The sequence below is a fragment of the Psittacula echo genome (assembly GCF_963264785.1).
Source record: "Psittacula echo genome assembly, chromosome: 2".
NCBI lineage: Eukaryota > Metazoa > Chordata > Aves > Psittaciformes > Psittacidae > Psittacula > Psittacula echo.
The window spans coordinates 107,030,062-107,055,925 of record NC_137737.1 but is presented as its reverse complement, the minus strand read 5'-3'; the positions used below and the strand labels follow the sequence as shown (position 1 = coordinate 107,055,925).

Sequence of the window (25,864 nt, the reverse complement as noted above, 5' to 3'; positions counted from 1 at the left end):
GCAATCTGGTTTTACTTTTGTCCTGGGTTAAAAATTTATTAGCAAGCTGTTTTTAATGGCTGCAAAAGAGTCTGGAAACTATGAGCAATAGCTATGTTACTTGCTACATATCACTGAGAGCTGCTGCTGACACAGCAAGCAACAAGTTAGAGAGGTGACACAGTCTGAGACTGTTTAAAAAAATGAGTATCTCCAAATAAGGAAACCAGGGAGGACTGAGAAACTGTAAACCAACAGCAAAATGCACGAAGCCACCTCCTAACCACCTGACAAGAAGGAAAATGCTGCTATTTCTAGTGTTTGTTTCTAAAAAGAGCAATGCTGCATGGTGATAGTGATGTTATTCCCTTATGACTAACTGGATGTAGCCCCAAAAGGCCACCAAGAAGCCTGGTGTAAGGCTGACTCACTGAGCTCCAGACATGCCTGCAGCGGCACATGTCTGTGCACGCACAGCAATGCAGTCCAAATTCTCATACCTTTGAGAATCCCAACCACTGCCATAAGATCTCAAGCAAGCAGAGGAAATCAGAGATATCTCCTCACGTTCCTGCTGAAGATCTATCTCCCAAACTGTACCACTTCTTTACTACCTGAGCACCACACACAGCATCCTCTGAGACAACTGTTACAACTTTCATTCATTATACAAATAACTAACATCAGCAACGGAAAGCTCTATGTGAACAGCAGAGCAACTGAACATCCAGTAAAGGAGGCAGATCATCACAGAAGCTCAGATTATTCACGGTCACATTACAGAAGTACACATCAATCACTGTCAGAGCTTCTTAAGCTTACCTGCATGTCAGATGCCAGCGTCTCATAGGTATCTTTCAAACAGTGCCAATTCTGCCTGCCTAATGTAAGTGCCACACCTGGCAGGCTGTAGGCACAGTGTTTGGCAATCTCGTTATCGACCGTTTGTGCACGAGAGGGATCAGTCATTGACAAATACTGATCCAGCAAGGCTTGAGGTACAACATCCTACAGGAAGAAAAGGATAGAGTGCTTACACTGTTTCCAGTAAGTCCTCATAAGGCTTACTAAAATTCCAGGGCACATTGTCAGAAGAACAATTTTTCCCCTACAACTACAGGGTATTATTTAATTACAATCTCTTCATAAGAATACAAGGTTCATAAGTTCCACCAAAAAGTTCCAAAGAAACAATGGCATGATTGGAGGCTATTTGAAAACATACAGACCAGCGTAACAGATGGGTGGGTGGATCACTGTCTACTTAGGCACACCAGGAAATTGAGAGACTGTCTTCTACCTTTCTACAAACATTCAGGCTCTCATGCTGTGCAGACTGGCTGTTTTAATTTGTCCACAAAAATAGGCAGAACAGCAAATTACGACACTTGCTCAAAAATCATTTCCTATTCCCCTAAAAATCTTGGGGAGGTGGGGAGAAAAAACTAAATTAAAATCCCTTAGGAAGAGGGCAGAGCAGAGGTGCAAAACTGCTGTAAAACTTCCTAAGTAGTCAGCAGGAAGGAGAAGGCTTCTCCAGAGATAAAGACCTCTGGTAAAGACCAATCCTTCTGTCCCCTAAGAAATTAAAGCATCTGAACTAAAGTTTTTTGAAAACCTCTTTGCACTGATTTCAATGCTGTCTTTGCTTCAGCTGTTGTCAGTTTATCTCAAGCACTGATTCTACCCAATGGAGTGCACCAGCATTTCCCTAACACAGCTACTAAATAGCTTGGCTCACATAAGCAGCAAGAGGAACTGAGGTTCCCAGTCAAGGGAATCATATTAGAGCAAGGTGGCACACTTTATAATGAACTATGTAGCAACAAACATTTGATTGCTTTTGGGAAAAAACAACAAAGAGAGAGTTTTAGCCTATGAAACACCTTCACAGCTTCTCTGTGAAAAGCTGACACGGGGTGGGAGTGGTTCCATTCAAAACACTTAACAAAAAAACCCATTTCCTCAATATCCTAATTTACATTACAGGGTAGTTTCTGGAGAAAATGAAAACAAACAAAACCAAAGCCTGAAAGTCTATGACAACCATTACACTTCATGTTAAAAAATGCTGTCATCTCTTACACATAATTGAAACAGAATCAAATGCTGAATTAAGCCATTATCTCCAGAAACAAGGATTATTTTAGAGCTACTTATTTAAGAGGTGTGCTGTATTTAATAGCAATTAAATGCATAACAGAAATCCCCATATATGTAAGAAAAAATCTACTTATCTGATACATGTAGAAGAAACAGAAGTCACTGCTATTTACCTGTACTTTGGATTTTCTTTCTTCTTCAGGGCTGAAACTGTTAGTACTCAAATCTGAATCATTATGAATATAGTGAAGTGTAGAATCCATATTCTATGAAAAAAAGAAGAAAAAAAAGTTTACACAAAATACATATGAAACACAAAACAGATGTCAACATGAAGAAGTGCTGTCCTCACCTCAGGGTCTTCTTAAAGGAATACATGTTTCATATCAAATACAATTTTGCTACAGCCCAAAATCAAAAGGTCTGTAAGATAAACCTTTTTCCTTTAAATTTCAAACACTTACTCCTCGTACTCTTATACTCCATTTTGGGTCTTACAGAATCACAGGAAAGAAGTACCTTTAAGAGTGCATGAAGGAAAATGTAACTAACATATGGGTCACACTGCTTCTCCCCTGAAGGGAAAAATAAAACATCTGTAATGGATTTTGTTGGATTTGGTGCTTTGGATTCGGTCAAAAGGTCAAAACAAAGCCACCACCATACTTAAGAGCAGAAACTGATGAGACATATGCTGTTTCTACTTTCCTAGAAGTAATTATTCTAGTATCTTCTCTACACATGGTCTTCAACTTTTAAGAGTACTAGTGTACCATAGATGCTGACACTACCCATCACTCCTCTCAGCAGTTCTATTAAAATCACATTTAACAATCATTCAAGTATCCTGGTTATGCATCTGGACCTTGAAGATAAGGCCTGTGACTCTGTTTCTTACCTCTACCAATTAGCAGAGGTGTGATATGCTATGATAAACTGCTGCTGAGAGGGTGCACTGCCACTGTACACCAGCAGAGTTCCCTGAATACAATGGACTTTGCATAATCAGCTGTGAATTTCAAGATGTGATGAATATTTGAAAAGCCAATCAGGCTGCTATGTGGTAGAACAGGACAAAGGCATTTTTGCTAGATATGAGCCAAGGTATCTATCCACAGATGCTGCAGGGTGAGCTCTCTGGGTCAACACAAGCACTGAGAATATGCCTACCCTACCAGCCGTGCAGTTCAGTTTGACAATGAGAATTTTCCAGCAAAGTATAAACTTCTTCAAAAATAGCCTCCAGGATACCATCTGTCTTCCTTGGTTTGACTTCAGACAGTTGCTTTTTCCTCTTCCATGAGCTGATTTCCTCTAAGCACTGGGACATAATTTTAGTCACTGAGATATATAATTACAGGTGATAAATGATAAATGCAGAGCTGTAAGGCAACTGCATACTGCTGGCACAGCAGTCCAAAGTCACCTGTACTTGAGCTGCCCAGGTGCACAGGACCAAAGGCTAGTTGCCCATTCTGCTACAATAAAAATAAGACAACTCCATCTCACAATCTCTGCTACCCCAGCTCTCAAAGGCTAAGCTAAAAATAATGCTTCATTGATTGAACTAAGTTCAGCTACTAAATATACTGAAGGGTGGCAGAGATGGGAACATTTTTACCCAGCCACTTCTAAAGTCAAGTATGCATTCCAGGAAGGAAGATCTTCAGTACAGAACCACAGCATCAGTCCGTATTTAAGTCAACGCAGGATCTCTATTCCTGCAGACGAAGTTCCATCTGTACTTTACCATGTAACACGCATACACTGAACTGAACATTGTAGAGAGCCAGGATGTCCCAATTTAATCTCAAGCAGCTTCTGCTGCCTGTGGAAGCAAATACTGTGTTTATCTGCTTAAGACAGTCTTTGTTAATTTAAAAGAAAACCTCTCAGTGACTGACACACACCACTACCAGCTGTAAGGGGCACGCTTCCACTTTGTAGCTGGATAAATCTGGTGGTTGGTTAATTCCTGGAGGAATTTGGGAAATGAGAAAGAGCAGGTCCTCTTTATAGAATAGGAAGCCCATTATCTTGGCTTCCTTGGCTGCCCAAGGAAGTTGTGAATGCTCCATCCTTGGCAGTGTTCAAGGCCAGGTTGGACAGAGCCTTGGGTGACATGGTTTAGTGGGAAGTGTCCCTGCCCATGGCAGGGGGGTTAGAACTTTATGATCTTAAGGTCCTTTCCAACCCTAACTATTCTATGATTCTGTGACATAAAAATTCAGCAGGGTTCAACCTGAAAGTTTCTTGCATGCCACACTGGTGAACCACCACCTCTGAGATGCAAAATCTTTGTCATGGCCTTACAAACCTCTTATGTGAGTGCAGTGATTCAGTCTCCTCCTGGCATTCACCCTCTTCTTAAAGAGAGGTACTTGTGACAGACAAGAGTGGGCTGATTTTAAGCCAGTCTCCTTTGTCTTTCATTTTCCTTCCCTTCTCTATCTCTAACCATTAAAAAAAAGGAGGACACCCACACCCACCCACTGAGAATATGACTTGGGGGATTCCTGGAGGCTTACTTTCACTTATCAAACCTTACAAAGAGCATGCAGTCTAAAGAAAGTAAAAGTGGTGGCTCTTGAGGAAAATATAAAACAGATACTTTCATCCTCAACAAACATGCTTCATCTCTATCTGAAATTCTTATCTGTTCACTCTATCACAACATTTATTTTCATGTGAACAGAGGACCTCTCTAACATGTAGCATTAACTCCTTCAGGAGCCAACACAGTCACAGAAGTGTAATTTTGCTTTGTGGTAAGCGTGCAGAACTGTGAAGGCTGCTTTCAAACACAAAATGCTGTAGAGCTTGATTTTTCTGAAGTGCCTAATACCCCACTGACATATTGGTATTCTGAAACTTAACAAAAACAAACAAACAAACAAACCCCAACAGGAGGACAAACAACCACACAAAAAAAGCCACCTGTGAAAATCAGACCTCTCTTCACTGCTAGGGGCAACAGTCCACTTGCTCAACAGATCACAGCTTGGTTCCCAAATTTTAGGTCACCTCTATGATATCTTTTAACTTATAAAATGTGGATTTGGTTCAGTGCCAGTAACAGACAAGGAAATGACAGATTAAGAGCATCTTTTTAATGAGCAAAACTGAAGCATGCAAAACCAACATATACCAGTGACATGACGCTGTCATGATGCATTTACACTGTCATTTTACATGTTAGTATAAGAAAGAAGTGACTACAACGGGTCCTCTGATAAAAAAATGTATCAAACCTGACATCAGGAATTTGGGGCAAGTTGCTTTCTTGAAACAAACAAACCAGCCACATTTATACTGTTAAATTATGGTTGTGTATAAAGAGAAGTATCCAAGTGAATGTCACATTCTTCTACTCCCTATATGGTTTTGGGCTACATGGTAGCCTAACAGCTTAGTTGAAAAGTTAACTAAATGTCATCTAAAACTACTGCTCTAATTAAAAAAGGTTGAATAACCACTTCCTGTGGATTTATGGAGCATATTTTGGAACCACTGCTTTCTACAGCTTTTCATACCACCAAAGCTTGTAGCACTGTATGCAGTGAACATAGCGGGTTTGGCCTAATACACAGTATGGAACAGAAAATAGTATCAAATGCTACAGACTTCACCTGGGCAGGGGGGCAGCGGTGGGGTGCTTAACAGGTTCAAGAAACTTTAAAATGTTACTGATTGCTAGAATCCACTTTATCTTCCAGCAGCCTTCACAACACCCTAGAGTGCAGGTCCTCTTATACACACCAGTAAGGTACTATAAAACACCCTGACAGGGAGCACAGGGAACAGAGTAGCTCCTTCTCCAAATAATGGGTGGGGAAGTAAGGGAGGAGGGCACTGAAGAAGGGGATTCACTTATTATCAGTAGGGCTCAATTTAAAGAAGGCAACTTCACAGTAATAAACTGTAGCAGCATTAGAACATTTTAAGATGTGACAGTCACAACAAAGATTTTAAGAGAAACTATTTTAAGAATTTACAAGGACATGCACAGAACTGGCAAAAACAAAGGCAAAACCACAGATCATTTTAATTCAGTAGCTAGTAGCTTCAATACCAGCCAACAAAACTGACCACCACACTAGCTAAAAGTGGGAAGTGTTTGGCTGCAATTACCACACAAACACAAAATACAGTTCTATTACTGAAGCCTTGGAAATTCTAATAAAAAAACCCAAGAGTACACAACTTGCTTCTTACCTCAACAGAGTCACCAATTAAAGGCACAATATCGTCCAGTATAGGTTTAAAATTCTGTTGGTCATTGATGGTCAGTTCAGTCTGTGAATCTGTTCCCTTCCCAACACTGGCCATTGTCTCTTCTTGAGGACCCAAACTAGATGCTATGAGTGCAGCAGACAATACCTCCACTTGTGCTGCAGCATACGAAAGAGAAATATATGAGACTGAACTGCAATAAAATTCTAGCAAGTACACAGATCAACTTTTAGACAATGACTAACTGGAGACAGCTGAAGAACTACAGGGGAGGTACAAATTTAAGATTACTGACTGTTAGCAAATCCCAAAACTGGAGACAATTAGTGTAAAACGTAAGGCAAATTAACACTCCTTTTTTTTTTTTTTTTCTGAGGATTCTCAACCACACTACAGCTGAACAGTGAAATTTTTCTTTACAGCAAATAACCACCCTCCCCCTCCCCCCCCCCCAGGAGTAAGACACTGTTGTTATGGCAGGATCAGTACATATTAATGGTGCAAGTAGTCTTTGGTACTGAACAGCGCATGAACACTAACTTACTGACTGGGTCTTCTGTGGGAGGTGGGAATAGGAGAGAAAAGGGAAAAATAATTCAAGTAAAGGTTGAGAACAGGTTTATTCATACAGAACAGATTTAGGTTCTGAGAGGCTGTGTCTCTATGTATATAGTCATTCAGTTTTTACATTTTTATAGTAACTCTAAAGCAGGACCTACATAGGAGGATGTCAGACCCCAGTAACTCTTTTCTGCACAGGATATTTTAGCCTTGCATCCTCCAGAAAAATAATAAAGGTTGCACTGTTCGATGTCCTCTTATTCATCAAAAGTAAGCATTAGCACTTCAGACACTGTCATCCACTCTTTTGAAACAGATCCAGCAGTTCTGAGACTGCTCTTCTTTCCATCCCTCTGCTTACTGCTAATTAAAAAAACCCCTTTGTTGAGCAGTGTTCCTTGGATATAGCCTGACCCAAGCAGATCAGCTACCAGAGGCAATCTTAGCTGCAAGCGACACAGAATTCAGTGCGGACTGAGATACCCTGCATCCCTCCTTCTCTACTTTTTTCCAAGAGTGTAAGAAGGAATCAAATTTACCCAGCCATCCAGAAGCTCAGTTTCTCATAGAATTTGTTTTTTGTAAGGTTTTTTAAATGCTCTTCATGAAATTAAACAATAAACAACAGCTTGTTTTTAAACCCACACTGCCATACCAAGTTAGACAGTCTGAATTTCTCCTTCTAGTTGTTTTTGGGTTTTTTTTAATAGGGTTACTAACAGGACTTAAAAGACATTTGAACTTATTTGTAGATAGCAGAAACAGATATGCTATACATCTGTTACAAGAAGCAGAATTATAACAGCACAATCTTAGCTAGCAAAAATTGGAAAACACCCTACAGGTTCACTGGTTTCTATGTGGAGTTTGATGAGGAGGAATAAAGATAATTCTTTACAACACACAATAGTTCCATATTTGCATGAAATCTCTGACAGAATAACCAAAAGACATTTCTGCTGTATTACTATAATTCACCTCAACAGGAAAAAACATAGCAAATAGCAAATTAGAGACTTAAAACCAACATCATACTAATACTTCCTCCATTAAACACACTGTGTTAGAAAATATAGTTTCAATATATATGTTATATTGTAATATACATTTTATAAATAAATATAGAAAAATGAGGAATTTTACAAGTTGCAAGATTAACAAAAGCTTTCTGTGACTTCACTCTGAAGAGTGTTACTTCACTTACAAGTAAACCTCTGTACTTTAAGGCCCATGAGAATAAACAAGATCAAGGTTAGTAAATTCCTATAAAACTTGTAAATCAAGTAAATTATCCAAACCCATGCAAAACAGGTGGCCATTTCAGAGCACCTGCTAAGGCAAGAAATACCTGTCTGATTTCCAGTTTATTCTCATTTAGAGAAATCAAGCAAGAAAATTAAAAAGAACTGTATTTTGCTGCACATCAAGAAGATGTTTTTCATTAGGACTTATTTCATGAAGGACAACTTGATGAAAAGTGTACACTCCTCTCATTTTCACTTCAAAGCCAAGAAAGCTTATCCTGACTAGGTGACACATACTGCTTCAGCTCTGAGTATGTATTTACTGAAAAATCCACACAGAGCTCTAAAGATTACTCTAGTAGCAAGAAATTTCTGCAGCAGAAATTGAGAATTTCCCATGACATATTCCCCACACATGCCTCACTGACAGTCTGCATGCTTGGACCACCACATAGGGGCTTAATGGCATAGAGACCACATGTATCCTGATTTCCCCTGCTCTAGAGGAGATAATGACACAAACGTTCACCTCGCCAGCTTCCTGTCAATTCTACAATCCCAAGATGTGGTGATGAAGGACTGGAGAGGCCAAACTCCCAAGGATTTCACTGACTGGCAAGTGTCTTCTTTGTTGAGTGCTTCTCCATAGGTCCTTGTCACACCAAGGGTGACTTCAGTGCTGCAATTCACCAAAAGGTGAATGACCTGACATCTGTAAACATCTTAAGGTCCTAACTTAGTAAAGGAGTGTCCTGGTTTAGCAGTAGCAGTCATTTTTCTCCTTCTTAGTAGCTGCTGCAGTGCTGTGGTTTTGACTTTTGGCCTGGGACAGTACTGATAAAGCTGATGTTTTCAGTTGCTAGTCAGAATGTTTAGTCTAACCAAGGACTTTGTGAGTCTCATGCTCTGCCAGGGAGGAGGGGAAGCCGGGAGGAAGCAGAGACAGGACACCTGACCCAAACTAGCCAAAGAGGTATTCCATACCACAGCATGTCATGCCCAGGAGGTAGAATGGAGAGCTCCCGGAAGGGCTGGATCACTGCTGGGTAGGGGAGTTATCGGTCGGCAGGTGGTGAGGTGTTGTATTCTCTTCCTTGTTATTTCCTTTATCATTATTATTATTGGTGGTAGCAGTAGTGATTTGTGTTATACCTTAGTTACTGGACTGTTCTTATCTCAACCCGTGGGAGTAACATTCTTTCGATTCTCCTCCCCGTCCCTCCAGGAGCAGGGGGAAGGAAGGTGGGGGAGGGAAGTGGACTGCATGGTTCTCATGTATGGCCTGGGCTTAAACCACGACAAGGAGGAAGAGAAAGAGAGTGCATGTGCAAGTACGTGCATATGTGTGCGCAGCTCTAGGTGGCTGTCTTAATACTGAAACTTGAAACAGCTTCCTAATGAGCTGTCTTCACCATCACAGGCTCAGGTGCCAGGGCATGTCCCCTCATAATCCCACCACACAGAGTCACAGTCCAATATCTGTACTGATACCCTCCTGATTGAGGTGGCTGCTGCTGCTCCTCCTTATCTCCCAACAAAGATCTTTCCTGAAGCCAGAAGACAGGCAGACAGAAAACCATTAAAAATACAAAAGATATGGGTCCCTTCTCACACATGACAGAGAAAAAAGCCCTAGAGCTCTTGGGAAGCAAGGTTTTGGGAGGAAGACTGGAAAGGAATCTGCTGGCTAGCCAGCTTTCACAACTACCTTCAGTAAAAATTGAAGTGTAAAGGTCAGCTTTGTGCATAACACAGAACTCATGTATTGCATTGGTAAAATAAAGGTCAATGTTCACTGGACCTTAAACCACCTGCTAATTAACTCCTGCTTTCACTTTTGCTTCAGGTGAGAAGTATTTTTCAGCAAAGTATTATTTACTCTTGGCTACTGTACCTGCATCATAACAATAACTGGCACAACCTGCCAGTTTTGGTAGGAGGCTTGCCAGGCTGGTCAAGGTTTCTTTAAACTAGATGCGTTGGGGGAGGGGGCATTGTTCCATCCCAACACACCCAGTCAGTTGTCAGCACCTACAATAAATGCTCGGAGCGATGCAGAGATATTCCAGCCGCTCCAGCCAATGAGCCGGCTTCACTTGGAGCTCGGCTCAGATGCCTCTATACAAACGCTCGTAGCATGGGAAACAAACAAGAGGAATTAGAGATGTGTGCACGACTACGGGAGTATGATATAGTAGGCATCACAGAAACATGGTGGGATGGCTCCTACAACTGGAGTGTTGGAATGGAAGGTTACAGGCTCTATAGAAAAGACAGGCCTGGCAGGCGGGGAGGAGGAGTTGCTATTTATGTTAGGGATAGGCTGGAGAGTATGGAACTCTGTCTGGGGACGGGTTAGCAGTCGACAGAGTTTGTGGGTCAGGGTTAAAGGGAGAACAGCTACGGGTGACATTACTGTGGGGATCTGTTACAGACCGCCTGATCAAGAGGAATCTGTGGATGAAGTGCTCTCTAGGCAGATAGGAACAGCCTCACGCTCGCAGGCCCTTGTTCTCATGGGACACTTCAACCACCCTGACATCTGTTGGAGTGAAGGTACGGCCCGGCACAAGCAATCCAGGAGGTTCCTCGATTGTGTAGAAGACAACTTCCTTCTGCGAGTAATAGAGGAGCCGACAAGGAGAGGTGCCATGCTTGACTTCGTGCTCACTAACAGGGAAGGCCTGGTTGGAAATGTGACGCTCCAGGGCAGCCTTGGTTGCAGTGACCACGAGATGGTCAAATTCGAGATCCTCGGGACAGTGAGAAGAGCGTGCAGCAAGCTCACTGCCCTGGACTTCGAAGAGAGCAAACTCTGGCCTCTTCAGGAACCTGCTTAGTAAGGTTCCATGGGACACAGCCCTAGAGGGCAGGGGGGCCCAAGACTCTTGGCTGTTATTCAAGGATCACCTGCTCCAAGCTCAGGAATATTGCATCCCAGCTAGAAGGAAGTGCAGCAAGAGGGCCAGGAGACCTCCTTGGATGGATAAGGAGCTGCTCAGGAAAATTCAAAGGAAAAAAGAGGCTTATAGAAGGTGGAAGCAGGGACAGGCGGCCTGGGAAGAATATAGGGATGCTGTCCAGGAAGCTAGGGACCAGGTGAGGAAGACTAAAGCCCAGTTAGAACTGAACTTGGCTAGGGATGTTAAGGATAATAGGAAGGGATTCTATAGGTACGTAGTGAGTAAAAGACAGACTAGGGACAACGTAGGCCCCCTTCGGATGATATCGGGAGAACTGGCTACCCAGGATTTGGAGAAGGCTGAGGTTCTTAATGACTTCTTTGCCTCAGTCTTCACTGGCAAAATCTCTGACTGCACCACTCAAGTCTTGGAAGGCGAACACAGGGACTGTGAGAATGAGGACCCTAGGCCCACTGTAGGAGAGGATCTGGTTCGAGACCATCTTAAAAACCTAAATGTACACAAGTCCATGGGACCTGACAACATCCATCCGTGGGTCCTGAAGGAGCTGGCGAATGAAGTTGCTAAGACACTGGCCATCATATTTGAAAAACCATGGCAGTCAGGTGAAGTTCCCGACAACTGGAAAAAGGGAAATATAACCCTCATTTTTAAGAAGGGGAAAATGGATGACCCGGGGAATTACAGACCAGTCAGTCTCACCTCTGTGCCTGGCAAACTCTTGGAGCAGATTCTCCTGGAAGACATGCTGAGGCACATGAAAAACAAGGAGGTGGTTGGTGACAGCCAGCATGGCTTCACTAAGGGGAAATCCTGCCTGATCAATGTGGTGGCCTTCTATGATGGGGCTACAAAACTCATGGAGAGGGGCAGAGCAGTTGACGTCATCTATCTGGACTTGTGCAAAGCCTTCGACACTGTCCCACATGACATCCTTGTCTCTAAATTGGAGAGACATCAATTTGATGGGTGGACCACTCGGTGGATAAAGAACTGGCTCGATGGCTGCACGCAAAGAGTTGTGGTCAATGGCTCCATGTCCGACTGGAGATCGGTAACAAGTGGTGTCCCTCAGAGATCAGTGTTGGGACCAGTCTTGTTCAACATCTTTGTCGGTGACATGGACAGTGGGATTGAGTGCGCCCTCAGCAAGTTTGCCGATGACACCAAGCTGTGTGGTTCGGTTGATACGCTGGAGGGAAGGGATGCCATCCAGAGGGACCTTGACACGTTTGTGAGGTGGGCTGATGCCAACCTTATGAAGTTTAACCATGCCAAGTGCAAGGTCCTACACTTGGGTTGGAGCAATCCCAGGCACAGCTACAGGTTGGGCAGAGAAGAGATTCAGAGCAGCCCTGCAGAGAAGGACTTGGGGGTGTTGGTCGATGAAAAAATGAACATGAGCCGGCTTCAGTGTGCGCTCGCAGCCCAGAAAGCCAACCGTATCCTGGGCTGCATTAAAAGGAGCGTGACCAGCAGGTCGAAGGAGGTGATCCTGCCCCTCTACTCTGCTCTTGTGAGACCTCACTTGGAGTATTGTGTGCAGTTCTGGTGTCCTCAACATAAAAAGGACATGGAACTGTTGGAACAAGTCCAGAGGAGGGCCACGAGGATGATCAGGGGACTGGAGCACCTCCCGTATGGAGACAGGCTGAGAAAGTTGGGGCTGTTCAGCCTGGAGAAGAGAAGGCTGCGTGGAGACCTCATAGCAGCCTTCCAGTATCTGAAGGGGGCCTACAAGGATGCTAGGGAGGGACTATTCATCAGGGACTGTGGTGACAGGACAAGGGGTAAGGGGTTCAAACTTAAACAGGGGAAGTTTAGATTGGATGTAAGAAAGAAATTCTTTACTGAGAGGGTGGTGAGGCACTGGAATGGGTTGCCCAGGGAGGTTGTGAATGCTCCATCCTTGCCAGTGTTCAAGGCCAGGTTGGATGAGGCCTTGGGTGACACTGTTTAGTGTGGGGTGTCCCTGCCCATGGCAGGGGGGTTGGAACTAGATGATCTTAAGGTCCTTTCCAACCCTAACTATTCTATGATTCTATGATTCTAACCTTTAAATTCAAAACCACATTTTATCTGGCCTTATTAAATCTCCTGGTCCTCAGGAGTTTCTGTCCTTTCAATGTGCTTTGTTGCTGTTTTCTGTTTCTCCTCACGTTTCACTAGAAGACAATGCTATTTATAAGTTGCATGCTCCCTTTTTTTCCTGAAGAATTTGCTGTCCTAACCCTCACTTCTCACTCAAAGGCAAAAGCTATGGGCAGCATTATTGGGTACAGAGGAGTTTCTTCTCCACTTCCTCCCCACCTACTGTTCCATTAGCAACATATTTTAGATGTCTGCCACAGGCAGCGCTAGCAGCCTAACCTACAAACAATTTTTATAAGGAATGGGATCAACTGACCACACATTTAGGCTGGTTTATCCCTATCAGGTCTCCATTTGGCAAAGCAGCCTGTAACTGGCATAAACCACAGTTAACCCCAGTAACCTGCAAGTCAGGCTTTCTTACTTCCCCCAAATAACATTCAGAAAAGCTGACATTACATGATTTAGCACTTTCTATGCAGAATATCATCAGACAAATCAAGCTGAAGAAAGTGTCCCTGGAATGAAAAATACAGAAATAAAAACATCTGTGGAAAGAAAAGCAACCTCTGAAGTAAGTGAAGACAGCAGCAGCCTCAGGGAGCTGTAAAAAGGTGAGCTGAATAAAGACCCTGGGATCATTTTAAAAGAGCTGGCATACTTTCAAAGGAATGTGCAGGTTTCCATCTTCCAATCTGAGACCCTTCAAGGCTATCTGGCCAGTGGACTGGAAAGGTCCTATTAACAGGGATTACACAGAACTGCTTGACTTTACATAGCCTGCATAGCTCTGCTAGCCTAGGAGGTCTCTCTGATGTGCTGCTCCCACCAGCCAGTCATACTTATGAGACCCTTCTCTACAAGAGCTTCTAAAATGGAGGCTGTGTATTCACTTCAATAATGCAGGCTGGATCAATTCTCCCAATAAATTTGGCACACTTGAAGGCAAAACCACAAGACCGCAATAATAAAGACCTTACAGAAAAATGGAGAAGATTAACTGATTGAAAACAAAATGAATAATGCATAAAATGAAAACTATGTATCACAGTTCAATATTAAAAACAATTAAATCTGTCTCCTTATTTAGCATGTATGCTAACTACAAATTAATTTCCTGATCAACAGCTTATGCCATTGAACCATCTATTTGATTATACTGTCAAGACACGCAGGCAGACGTTTATACTGATAACTGGATGTGTATTCATGTCCTGGGTTCAGCTTAAACCATGACAATTCACTTTATGGAAGGAATTGTACCACCTTTAAAACATCTTTACACAAATGAAAGTTCCCTTTTAGTTAATCATCCATTTTCATAATTAAATCGAAACAGATACAATCTCTTTAAGGACCAGGAGAAAGCAGTACTTCTGACTTTTAAAATGACTGAAAGGTTAAAACCCACACTGCTAAAGCAACATATCCATACCTCCAAACACTAAAAATGCTTCAGTATCTTTACTATACCTTTAACATCTGGATCGTCCATATGGGGTTCCAAATTTTCTATCATTTCTTCCAATTCTTTCCTTTTTGTCATAGGAATGTTTGAAGATACTTGCATAGTGAGTTCCTGAATTTCTCTATCAAGTATTATCTCAGAAGTCTGCTGAAGCTCAAGGTCAATATCTATTTCAGGAAGTGGAGTCCTCCAGAAATGGAAAGAGTTGTACAATTCCTGCTCTGAAAGAGAGGTTTCCTGTGAATTCAGCCTGGCCTCCCGCAGACCTGCTGTACAGCAATGAGAACTTCGCTCATTCTCATCAGCCATTTCCCCACAAGATTCTGAGGACAAAGTGCAATGGAAGGCTGACTCAGTCTGGAAATCACTTTCCCTCTGGGAGTGATTTAACACTGTATTTTGATCTTCCATGGCATTTTCAAGTTTTGTTGCAAAATCATCGTTATCAACATGTGAAGACAGATCCTCTGTCCTGTTGTGCTCATCCTCTGTTGTAACATCTTCTGCAGTCCTGACTTGCTCACTGTTGAGTGCCAAAGCAATTGAACATTTAAAAACCAAAATATACTCATTGCAAACAGATGCTCTTGAGAAGTCACACACATGCTATCAGCTTGCTATTTATGAAACTAGATTTACTTATAGCATGGCAAAATAAATCACAGAATTACAGAACTGCTGAGGTTAGAAGGGCCCTCTGAAGGCCATCTGGGCCATCCTCCCTGTTGAAGCAGAGCCACCCAAAAGCAGTTGCCCAGGGCTTTTGAATATTTTAGAGGACGGCGACTCCACAGCCTCCCTGTGCAACCTCTGCCCATGCCTGGTCAGCCCTCACAGGTATAAAGAAAAAAAATTAAAAATTATATATATATTTTACATGTATATATTTATATATATATATTTTCCTGATGTTCAGAGGGAACTTCCAGTGTTTCAAGTTGTGCCCATTGCACACTGTTCTGGCACTGGGCACCCCTGAAAAAAGCCTGGCTCTGTCCTCTTAGCAGCCTCCCTTCAGATGTTCCTACATACTGATAAGGTGCCCCCTGAGCCTTCTCTTCTCCAGGCTGAGCAGTCCCAGCTCTCTCAGCCTCTCCTCATAGGAGAGATACTCCAGGCCCTTCATTACCTTTGTTGGACTCCTTCCAGTATGTCCACTTGCACTGAGGAGCCCAGAACTGGATCCAGCACTCCACCTGTGATCTCACCAGTGCCAAGCAGAGGGGAAGAATCACCTCCCTCGACCTGCTGGCAACACTCTTCCTCATGAAGCCCAGGATATCACCAGCCTTCTTTGCAGCAAGAGCACATTGCTGGCTCATGGTCAATCTGGTGTTCACTAAGACCCTTAGGGCTTTTTCTGCAAAGCAGCTCTCCACTTGGTGAGACCCCAGCATGTACTGGTGCCTGGGGCTGTACCCCCCAGGTGAAGGACTTTGCACTTCCCCTTGTTAAATTTCAACAGGTTCCTGCCAACCCACTTCTCCAGCCTAAGGCCTCTCTGGATGGCAGTGTGACCCTGTGGCACATCAGCTACAATTCCCAGTTCGCATCATCAGCAAACTTGAGGGCACACCCTGTTCCACCATCCAGATCAATAATGAAGACAGGACTGCACTCAACACTGACCCCTGAGGTGCATGACCAGTTACTGGCTTCCAACTACATGTCCCCCTGATCAGCGCTTTCTGGGCCCAGCCATTCAGCCAGCTGTCAATCCACCTCACTATCTCCTCATTCACTCATACTTCATCAGCTTCTCTATGAGGATCTGATGGGAGACCATGTCAAAAGCCTTACTGAAATCTAGGTAGTCTATATCCACTGCTCTTGCTTGTTTAAGTCAAGTCTTTTCATTACAGAAGGTATATCCTAAGGTATCTTAAGTTACTGAATAGTCATGTCGTTTTAGTATATAGCTGAAAATTTTGGCAGCCTGTGAAGCAAGATGAGAAGTTCCAGATCTTTCCATTTACCAAGATAAATACACAATTCATACAGGAAGGTTAATTTTCTTAAACCTGCAGTTCATACAGAAGAAAAACAAGGAGTAAAAAATAATTTGTAGATACAGTAAATTCTTTACCTGTTTTCCTGCACAGAACCACCACCTTCCGGGTTTTTACCATCTTCTTCTTTGAAGTACTGGCCACTGCTGGATGGATTAGCAAAAGTTGATATGAAAGGCCCCAGAGACTGAAAAGCGGCCTGGCGGACCTAGTGGAAAGGGTCCACAAGGTGGAAAAAAAAAAAAAAAAAAGAGTTATTTATATATATAAATCATGCCTGCCCCATAAAACATAAATGCCTGCTACTAGGAACTGGAAGGGTCATAAGCCTACTGAGGAAAGCAACAGCAGAGGCTCTTGTGTGGAAAGACTCAGTCAGTCATGTACATAGAGTGCTAGGTAAAAAAAAAGTTAAGAATAAGCAGTGTAAAAACAGCTAAATCATGGTAATTAGGTTGACAGGCCTATTTCCCACAACTGAAGAAATCATTATTATTTAGAAAGCAGAAGCAGGTAAAATTGAAAGCTCAGCTGAGAATTTTAACAACTTGAAAGGATAAAAACTATGTGCGGTGAACATACATTTCTCTACCATAAGTTTGATTGATGATAAGCTCTGCGTTTCTTTCCATTTCCTATCTGGCCATGTTGTTCATTTGTTCCTCCTTTCTCCTACCATTTATTCTTCTCTTCCCAATAATTATCTACTTTTTTTTTTATTATTTGCTTAATTCTGCTGGGCTATAACTTGCACGATTTGCCAGAACCCATGAGCTCATGCTCCTGTGCAAAAGATCTACTAGATCTACTTTTGAATCTCACAAGTCATCTGCTCAATAAACTTAACATGGTTTGAAGACAAAAAAAATGAAATAAAAAAACCCCACACGAATGAAACAAAAATGAAATAAAAAGCCACAACACCAAATAAGACCCCACCAACAACCAAACAAACCCAAACCACCACACACACAAAACCCAACTCAAAACCAAACAAACCCAAAACCAACAAACACCACCACCACACTCCACTGACCCACTGCTCCCCAAAACAAGAGGCGGTGGTAGGGGACCTCAAGAAATACAAATGCATCATACATAATTTTCCAAGTTTGTTGATGATTTTCAGCAATATTAAGTCACAGGCAGTTCCGTAGCTAAGAAAACCTATCCCCCTGACAGTTTTTCTGATACGCTGCAGTGAAAACGTAAGGGACTTCCTACACCCACTGACAAACTAAGCAGTCTGAGAAGAATTTTGCTCGAGGCGAGTGAAACAAGTTGTGTTATCCACACCTATGGGGAGAAGTTCTCTATGGAGTAAGAAAGTAAAATCCTTTACATATGACAGCTAGTCAAGAAATAAAAAGCAATTCTTACCCATCGTGAAGGATCACTAATCAAATTAATAAAAAGGGTTGACAATTTTGTCCTCCGGACTTCCTGTGATGTTGCACAAGAAACTGCCATGAAGCATTCAGCACAGGCTTTCCTAACTCCCCACACATTATCAGAGCAGAGCTGGAAAAACCTCGGCAGCTGTTAGGAACATAGTGAGTAAATTTGCAAGTCTTAGCAGGCAGTACTTGTTTAGAAGCAAGTTCTTTTTTCACATTCATCTCCTGCATCTGGTTCTCTCTCCCCACACTCAGATACATTAGTTTAATATTTGCAAGACAAAGAGCACACATTCAGTAGCACCACCCTTCTATCAGTTGCTCTCATGTTACTTAGGGATACAGATAACGACAATCCACTTGTGTGAAGAAGAGCAAGAAAGTATTATTTTTTAACCTCCTTTTATATATATATGTGTGTGTGTGTGTGTGTGTGTATTTGTAAGAGTCTCACTGAAATGCAAAAGAGCATCTTTAGAAAGAAAAACAACCCTTTCTTTTCCAACTTTTCATTATCAATCTCTGTCACCACCTACCATAAAAAGCAGGACCTAAATGCATAAAGGAACAGGGAAATGAGAGAAACACTGCACTTGGTGCAAAAGCAAACATGTCTGAACAGACCAGGGGGTTTACTAATAAAACTGAAGTATTCTGAAGTTGGTCAGGTGCTTGGGTTTTTTGGAAATGGTAACAGTAAGGATGAAATGGTGGACAGTGCAGGTGAAGCAAAGACATGCAGGTCATCACATGGCTGCCTTCATTCTCAGTAGGCAGTGTTGAAAGTAATGTGACTGTTGCTACAGCTCTATTGATCTTTAGCTGTTCCTACTTTCTGCAGCAAAGCTTTCTGGACTTTGCTCCTGATTAAAAAAGCACTGATGTTATAACTTGAAGTTTTATCTAAAGCCGTACAGCTTCCCCCTCCCCCTCCTTTTCTTTTTTTTCTTTTAATTATACAAAAAAGAGCAGAAAATGGCATTTTCTGTTATGGAAAGAGATCCCCAACCATCCCAGTCAAATTATTGCTTTCACATAAAATAACTTTTTTATTTCACAGTTTAACTGCACACTCTACAAAGTTTTAATCCAAATTTATGACATATATAACTAAAAGATCATTTGTGGGAGAGAAATCAATTTACATCCCAAATCAAGAAACATACAGGATGTAAATCTGCACAATGATACTTCATTATCAAATGGCTTGAATCACACAGTACCTAGGGAAAAACGCAGCAGATGCTGTAAGAATGTAAGAAATGCCCTGAGGGTCACACTAGGCCTACCTGTCCCAATACTGCATCTGCAAAATGACAAAAAGCTTTTTTCGAAGTCATGCATCTAAGTCCTTCACTAATCCATGGCACTGACTCCAAGCCTTCTGGTCCTCAACAAACTCACTTTTCACATCCCCAAGAGCAAAAAGTTGGAAGAAGGAGCCCAGCAACTGTCAGGCCGATTTCTGCTCCCTAGCCCTGAAATGTCTCTAAGCCTAGGAACATCCACCAGCTCCTTTGACCCACCAGGAGAATGGGGGTACTGCTAAAGATCCTCTGTTTACTACTCCTTGCTCCTCCATCCAGTTCCTTCCTTTTCCATTTTCAATTTGCATCTCTTCCCTTTACTTCATTTGTTATTGCCCAGATTGATTTCTTTTCTCTGTCTTTCTTTCTCTTTCCCTTCTTCCCAGGAGGACTGTGAGGCTTTATTAGATTCAGGAAAACTGACTTTAAAAGATTAAACCAATGAAGAGCAGCATTAAGTGATGCCATTTAAAAAGAGACCACATAAGCCTCACCACTTCTAGCAGTCTATACCTTCCATGCTCCTCCTGTATCTACAATCTCTCACTGCATTTATGGACATTAGAAGACACATTTCTGCCTACTTCTTGCCTAATGTATTTCTGAACTTGCAAATACTACTCTCTGCCTCCACCACCCAAAATATTTTCTTCACTCTGGCTTAACTCTTCTCCTAGCTCTAAAACTGAGTACCCCTTAGTCTTAGACTGTGTGACTTGGCAAGTAAGAATGCTGTATTCACAGTCACTTTTAGATTTTGTAAATGTCACTCATAACCTCACATCAGCAAAACTGAAGAGTCTCTGCTTGTTCAGTCTCTTCTTACTAAAGCAATATAGCAGTTGTCCAATCATTTTAGCTGCCCTTCCCCTGTACCTTGTCCTGCTCCAGTATTGACTTATATTAAAAAGTATCAAAAAACAGCTTACCAGCATTTCTTCTGTGGCTTGCTGACCAACCACGCTGCAGATATCTCCAAAATTGGCTGCACATACCTTGCAGACAAAATGCAAAAAAGTAGCCACTAAGACTGTCGTTCTTAATACAGCAAACAAAAATCAAAGCAAAAAGATAAACGGCTTTTAAAAACACAAACCCAGGTTTCAGCATCAGCTACTTCCCCATTCCATCAGTTTCCATGGTTAAAAAGAAAATTAAAAATTGTTTTCTTCATTTCAGGCTTAATCAGCCTTTTTTAATCATGAAAGAACCATCCCAGAACTTAAGTGAAAGGGAAGAATAAAATGTGTTCAAAGTGCTGTCAGATTAAAGAACACAAGAAGTTATCACGGAAAATAAGCTATGCCATTGCAGGGTGAAACCAAAACACAGCTTCAACACCTAAATACCATGACAGAGTATTGGTTTATTTCATCTTAATGAGCATCTTTAATCTTATCTTCAATCTACCATATAAGCTCAGGTGTTGTGTCAGTTACAGCTGGTTCACATTTTCATAACCACCTACACAATTATAGGACAAGCAGATTCTTTCTTTATTCCTGATAATAAAGGTAAGAACTCTGGAAAAAAACTCAGTGTCAAATATAAAATCTGTGGAAATGTGAGCTACAAAGAAACCCCATAGCTTTCACTTATGCACGTCACAAATGAGACCTAGCAGGAAAAACCCATTTAGCCAAACGCAAGTTCCAAGTTCATGACACTCCTTTCACAGACAATCCAGACCAGACGCTGGTAACTCATACCTTACGAACATGAAACATTCTGCAGTCACAGCACATCTCGCAAAACCTGGGAAGAACAAGTCTTTCTGTGATGTCCTTTCCCACCATGGAGGCCATTTTGCACATTATCTAAAGGCAAGACAGACACTAATCAGGGATGCTTGCACAACACAAAATTCCATGTCAGTTAAGCAGAGGCTTTTTATGTTTACTTTTCATTTGTATGCACATAATGTTATTGAGAATTCTTTTCTCTTTAATACCACATGGATATGCAACTTGGAAACATGCTACCATGACTGGAATATCAAGCATTCAAGCAAACTTTATACTGTGTGATTTGGTATTGGTGTTACTTACAGCCACGGCTTCTGTCTTCACATCATCATTGCTGTCTGGAGCTGTCAGATCTATCAGAACAGGGCATACTTTGGTCTCCACATCGTATCTCTCTATGAGTTCTTGCTCCAACAGAACTAACAATGCTGCCTGGCTTGTTTTTCTTACCTATCATAAAAAGACAACAGAACCAAAGAATTCAAAGAGAGGGTTTTTTGTTTGAATAAATGTCCTGTATTTTGGAAGCTGTACCTATATACTGTCACACACCTATACTAGTTGTACTCTGCAAGAGGACAAATGCTCCAAAAGCATTTCTGCAAACACTTCATGTTTAAAACAAACTATGTTTGAACTGAAGAGCAACTGCACATTATAAACTAAGGCAGTGCTGTTATAAAAGTGTCCACCTACATACTTCCCAAAACAGAGGACAGCAATGTCAAAAAAAGTAGCCATGGCAGAGTTCATGAAATACATAAAGCAAAGCAGGACAACTAACTAGAAATAACAAAGTTTTAAGGAATGTGAATTTTAAACAAATCCTCTTTTTCTGAGATCAAAGTGTTTGGCTGACACCAAATAACTATGTTTATTTTGAATGTATTTTAAATGCTGAGACACTATTTTGTTCAGTCCTATCCGGGGAAAAAGAACGAAGACTGTACAAAAATAAGATAGCCATTAATAATTGACTTCATACACGGCAACCCCTGCCTCTCAAAAAAAAGGAATTTAATCAGAAGAGAAAGCATTACACACAGCAAGAGACTACATACTGCAATGCAGTAATTCTGAAAACATCTTTGAGATCTTTGTTTTGGAGCAAACCAGCCAAATGAACTATGGCGTTCACCAAGTTAACCTCTTAACAGAGGTTAAGATGATGAAAAGAATCACTGAATCTGCTAGCAGGAGAGTATCAAGCACAAGTATGGTTGTTATATTATACATGAATTAGCAAAACAGCTAATTCATGCATAAATTCATGTATATTACTAAGAAAAGTAGGTTAGGGTATGTATTTTTAATTACAGAAAATCTGGGAAAGGCAAGGGAAAAGAAGTAACACTCAAGAGGCCCAAAATATTTCAAAATAATGTATTACCTAGAAGTAGTCTAGTCTGAAATGATGTGGAAAAGCCTACAAAAAAGCTTTAGGCAAGCTAACTCACACATGCAAAGAAACAAAACACAAAAGTTCAATCCCAAAGTTCATTGAATTGATACGCAAATAACTGGTCATGAAGGTACATAATGATGTTAAAAAATTAATTATATTGAGGAGCCAGTTTTTCGTGACCTACTGTTACTTTTTGCCAGAATTTAAATTATGTAAGCTTATCAAAATGACTGTTTGGTTTTGCCCATGAGAATACAATACCAGATAAAGGGCCCCAAATCAGAACAGATCATGTTCAATGAAAAAAAATGTTGTTAAAGTTCAGAGTGCCATGTATTTCATGTCCATTCAAACTTTTTACTCCAAAATACGACACACTCATATGGTGATATGTTATTTGAATAGAGCATCACATCAGGTGCATTCAACTACCAAACAAACTATTTGTAGAAGATACTTACCTGATTATTCTGGTCTGCAAGGTATCGTACCACAATAGGCAGTAAGTATTTGGAAAAAGCATATGGGATTGAAGGTCTGTTCTCTTGACAGAACATAGCAATATGAGGCACCTGTTCCATCAGTTCTGCCCGCACTGTTGGCTCTGTCAGGGTCAAAATAAAACAAAAAAAAGGTACAATATATGTTTACAAGCATAGTGCTAGAATAAGGTGGTTCTGTACATACAAAGTATGTTCTCAAGGGCTCATGTCAGTGTGCTTCTGTTGAGGTTTGTTTTGACAGGCACCATCTTTTGTCAAAACTAGGTACAACTACACTCTGTACTGCTAAACTACTAGAAGGACAGGTCCAACATTCTCAGTAATAAAAACAAGTCAAAACTAAGATAGCAAACCACCAAACATTACAAATATCATAATCTGTCTAAACAGCCTATGAGCATCCCTTACTTTAAAGAAACCTGCTAAGCAGAAAGTCAACCCAAATTGACACCAATGAGAAGAAATGAACTGATGGGGACTCCTTGTCACAGTCTCTTACACAACCAAAGGAGATCAGCTGTTTTCAAGACTAAAGTTGGCAAAACCACCTATTTTCTTCCTACATGGGATTCTGGTCCTCTTATCTGACAAGGCCTAGCTTCTTCACTTCTGGAAGAGGAACTTGAAATGCGCCAGAGAAAGTAATCCTTTTACACCTCAACATGTTTTTTCCATCTGTGTGATAACCTGCCCAAAGATGGTTAAGCTAAGACGCTTTGAAAACACCCTCTATTTGCACCTGCATAGTAGCCAACAGAGAGCACAGCAACTACAGACAAAGAGTCCTTCCTTCCTGTAATAGAGAAAGCCATCATCACTGCTGATAAGACTGTGCACAGCCCCTTAGCCAACAGCAACCCTTTTGAAATGGCTGCAGATGAGAAACAGAGCAGAATGAGGAACCATCAGGCTCGGCAAGGAGGGATGGATGGCTGAAAGGCAAGTGACAAGGAGATAAGACTAGCAACTAAAGGTAAGGGAGACAGGAATTTGCTGGATAAGAAACTGGAAACAGGCCCCAACGCCAGGGCTGGAGGGAACTGCTTCCACCTTTCCCATAAGGCTGCTATTTCAAGACATGCCCAGGACATGATCCTGGGTGATAAGGGTACAAGATACCCATGATAAGGGTACAAGAGGCTTCTGTCACAACACTTATCACTAGGATTTAATTCTCACTTCTTAGGACTTCTGCCTCATTTCTTGCAGCAGAGAGAAAATGACTTGGCGGCAGGTGAGGACAGAGGGAAGAGAGAGTGAGGAAGATAACTTGGCTGAGGCCGCACGTTTGGCAGCAGTGCTTCTTAAATTGTTTCCAAATTTGCTTCAGGCAGTTCCCACCCTCCCAAACCCAAAAATTGTGGCTTCCATTATGCCAATGCAACTGTTTGTGCAGGCAGACAACAAACCATATCAAAGAACTGATCTGGCTGACACAGCTTTTGCCCCACCACAGCAACATGATTAAACAGCAAGAACTGACATTCAGATTGGTTTCCCTGTGCAATCACACATTTCCCCCAAGTAGCAGAACTATCTGACGACAGAAGCAAGGCAAGTGATGGTAAGAGAGGGTGCTGGGACTGCTTACTGCGATATTACCAAAACAGATTATCAAACAGAGTGAAAGAAACAAAATGCTGAGAAAACCAATTCATTCCTTTGCTAGCATGAAGATGTGCAAAATACTCAAGCCAGACTCTTCAGAGAGTAACTGCACACTACTTACTTGACTGCAGTCCGAATTTTGTGTCATCATGGCTGAATACCACCACCGCAATCAAAGCCAACAAGAACTATGTATTAAGCGTATCAAGAGCTATGTATAAAGCTTCAGACACTAGACACTCAAAATGGGCAGACTGTTTTGACTTTGATACCTCTACAGTTTGTCCACCCCCAGTAAAGTAATGGCAACACTTCCTTTCCCCAAATTGACTGGGCTTGCTGTGAAACCGAATTCATAAATTTCTTTATGAAGCACTCCAGTAGGACAGCAATGAGTACCAAAAAGGTAAGATCCTTGTTTCTTCAGAACAGGGTTCATCTATTACGCAAGACTTCAGACAGCAGCCACACCACCTGACAACATGAAGAGCTGCTCATGTAAAGTGAGCCCCTTTCTTCCTGAGCTACTAAGCAAGCTCTGGCTTTGTGAGGAATACAGACAGATGAGATGATGCAATTAAAGATTTGAAAAATTCATGCCCAGGAAAGAATTAGAACTTTAAAGTCACCTTAGTTCTTACATTCCCTAACTTCTAAGTACGTGGCCCTATGATCTTACTAAAGTCAATTCAAACCAACAAACAAATGAGCACTGTGTATGTAACTGGCTATGTAACCCAACACCATAATTCACTATCAAAAAGGCATTTGTGCTGTTCTGGGGAATTACTGCTGCTATGCAAGAACCTTAAGCTTACCAATTTAGATAAGAGCTCAATTATTCCAAATGCTGAAGCATATGTTCCAGTGTGTACTGAATAGAACCTAATCTTGCAGTCTGATGGGGTTACAGTACAGCTTTTCCTTGCATTATGTTTCCTAAAGATCCAAGAGACAATGCCAAAAATTTCCACTAAAGATACATTCCCTTCGAACATTCCTGAGCTCTGCCTTTAGCTTAGACAGGAGGCAGATCCAAGTAGATTCCAGCAGGCTTCAATACAAGACAGTGTCTGCCATTTCAGTTTAAACTTTCCTGTTGTTTGTAACAAAGTTTCTGGTTTTGTCGTCAACATAGTGAACACAGCATGGTAGTTATCAGTTAAAATAATTACACATAGCTTCTTAAAGCATAAACTCATCCAGCTGAGGAACACATCTGTATTATATATTTTTTGCACTGTAAAATACAGTCAGGACCAGGTTTTCACACAGTATAAACAAAAT

General features: G+C 41.6%; 1 protein-coding gene across 1 annotated transcript in view; it reads right to left on the bottom strand.

Moving 5' to 3' along the window:
* PPP4R1 (protein phosphatase 4 regulatory subunit 1) overlaps window positions 1–25,864 on the bottom strand; it is a 64,483-nt gene that overhangs the window by 6,280 nt on the left and 32,339 nt on the right. Inside the window, exons 5-14 of the mRNA XM_080611389.1 lie at window positions 22,928–23,070; window positions 21,365–21,511; window positions 21,026–21,133; window positions 20,246–20,311; window positions 17,993–18,151; window positions 16,690–16,820; window positions 14,609–15,126; window positions 6,298–6,473; window positions 2,256–2,348; window positions 802–987 (exon numbers count right to left, since the gene is read on the bottom strand). Coding sequence (XP_080467515.1) covers window positions 802–987; window positions 2,256–2,348; window positions 6,298–6,473; window positions 14,609–15,126; window positions 16,690–16,820; window positions 17,993–18,151; window positions 20,246–20,311; window positions 21,026–21,133; window positions 21,365–21,511; window positions 22,928–23,070 — 1,727 coding nt within the window. The remainder of the gene's footprint in view (window positions 1–801; window positions 988–2,255; window positions 2,349–6,297; window positions 6,474–14,608; window positions 15,127–16,689; window positions 16,821–17,992; window positions 18,152–20,245; window positions 20,312–21,025; window positions 21,134–21,364; window positions 21,512–22,927; window positions 23,071–25,864) is intronic.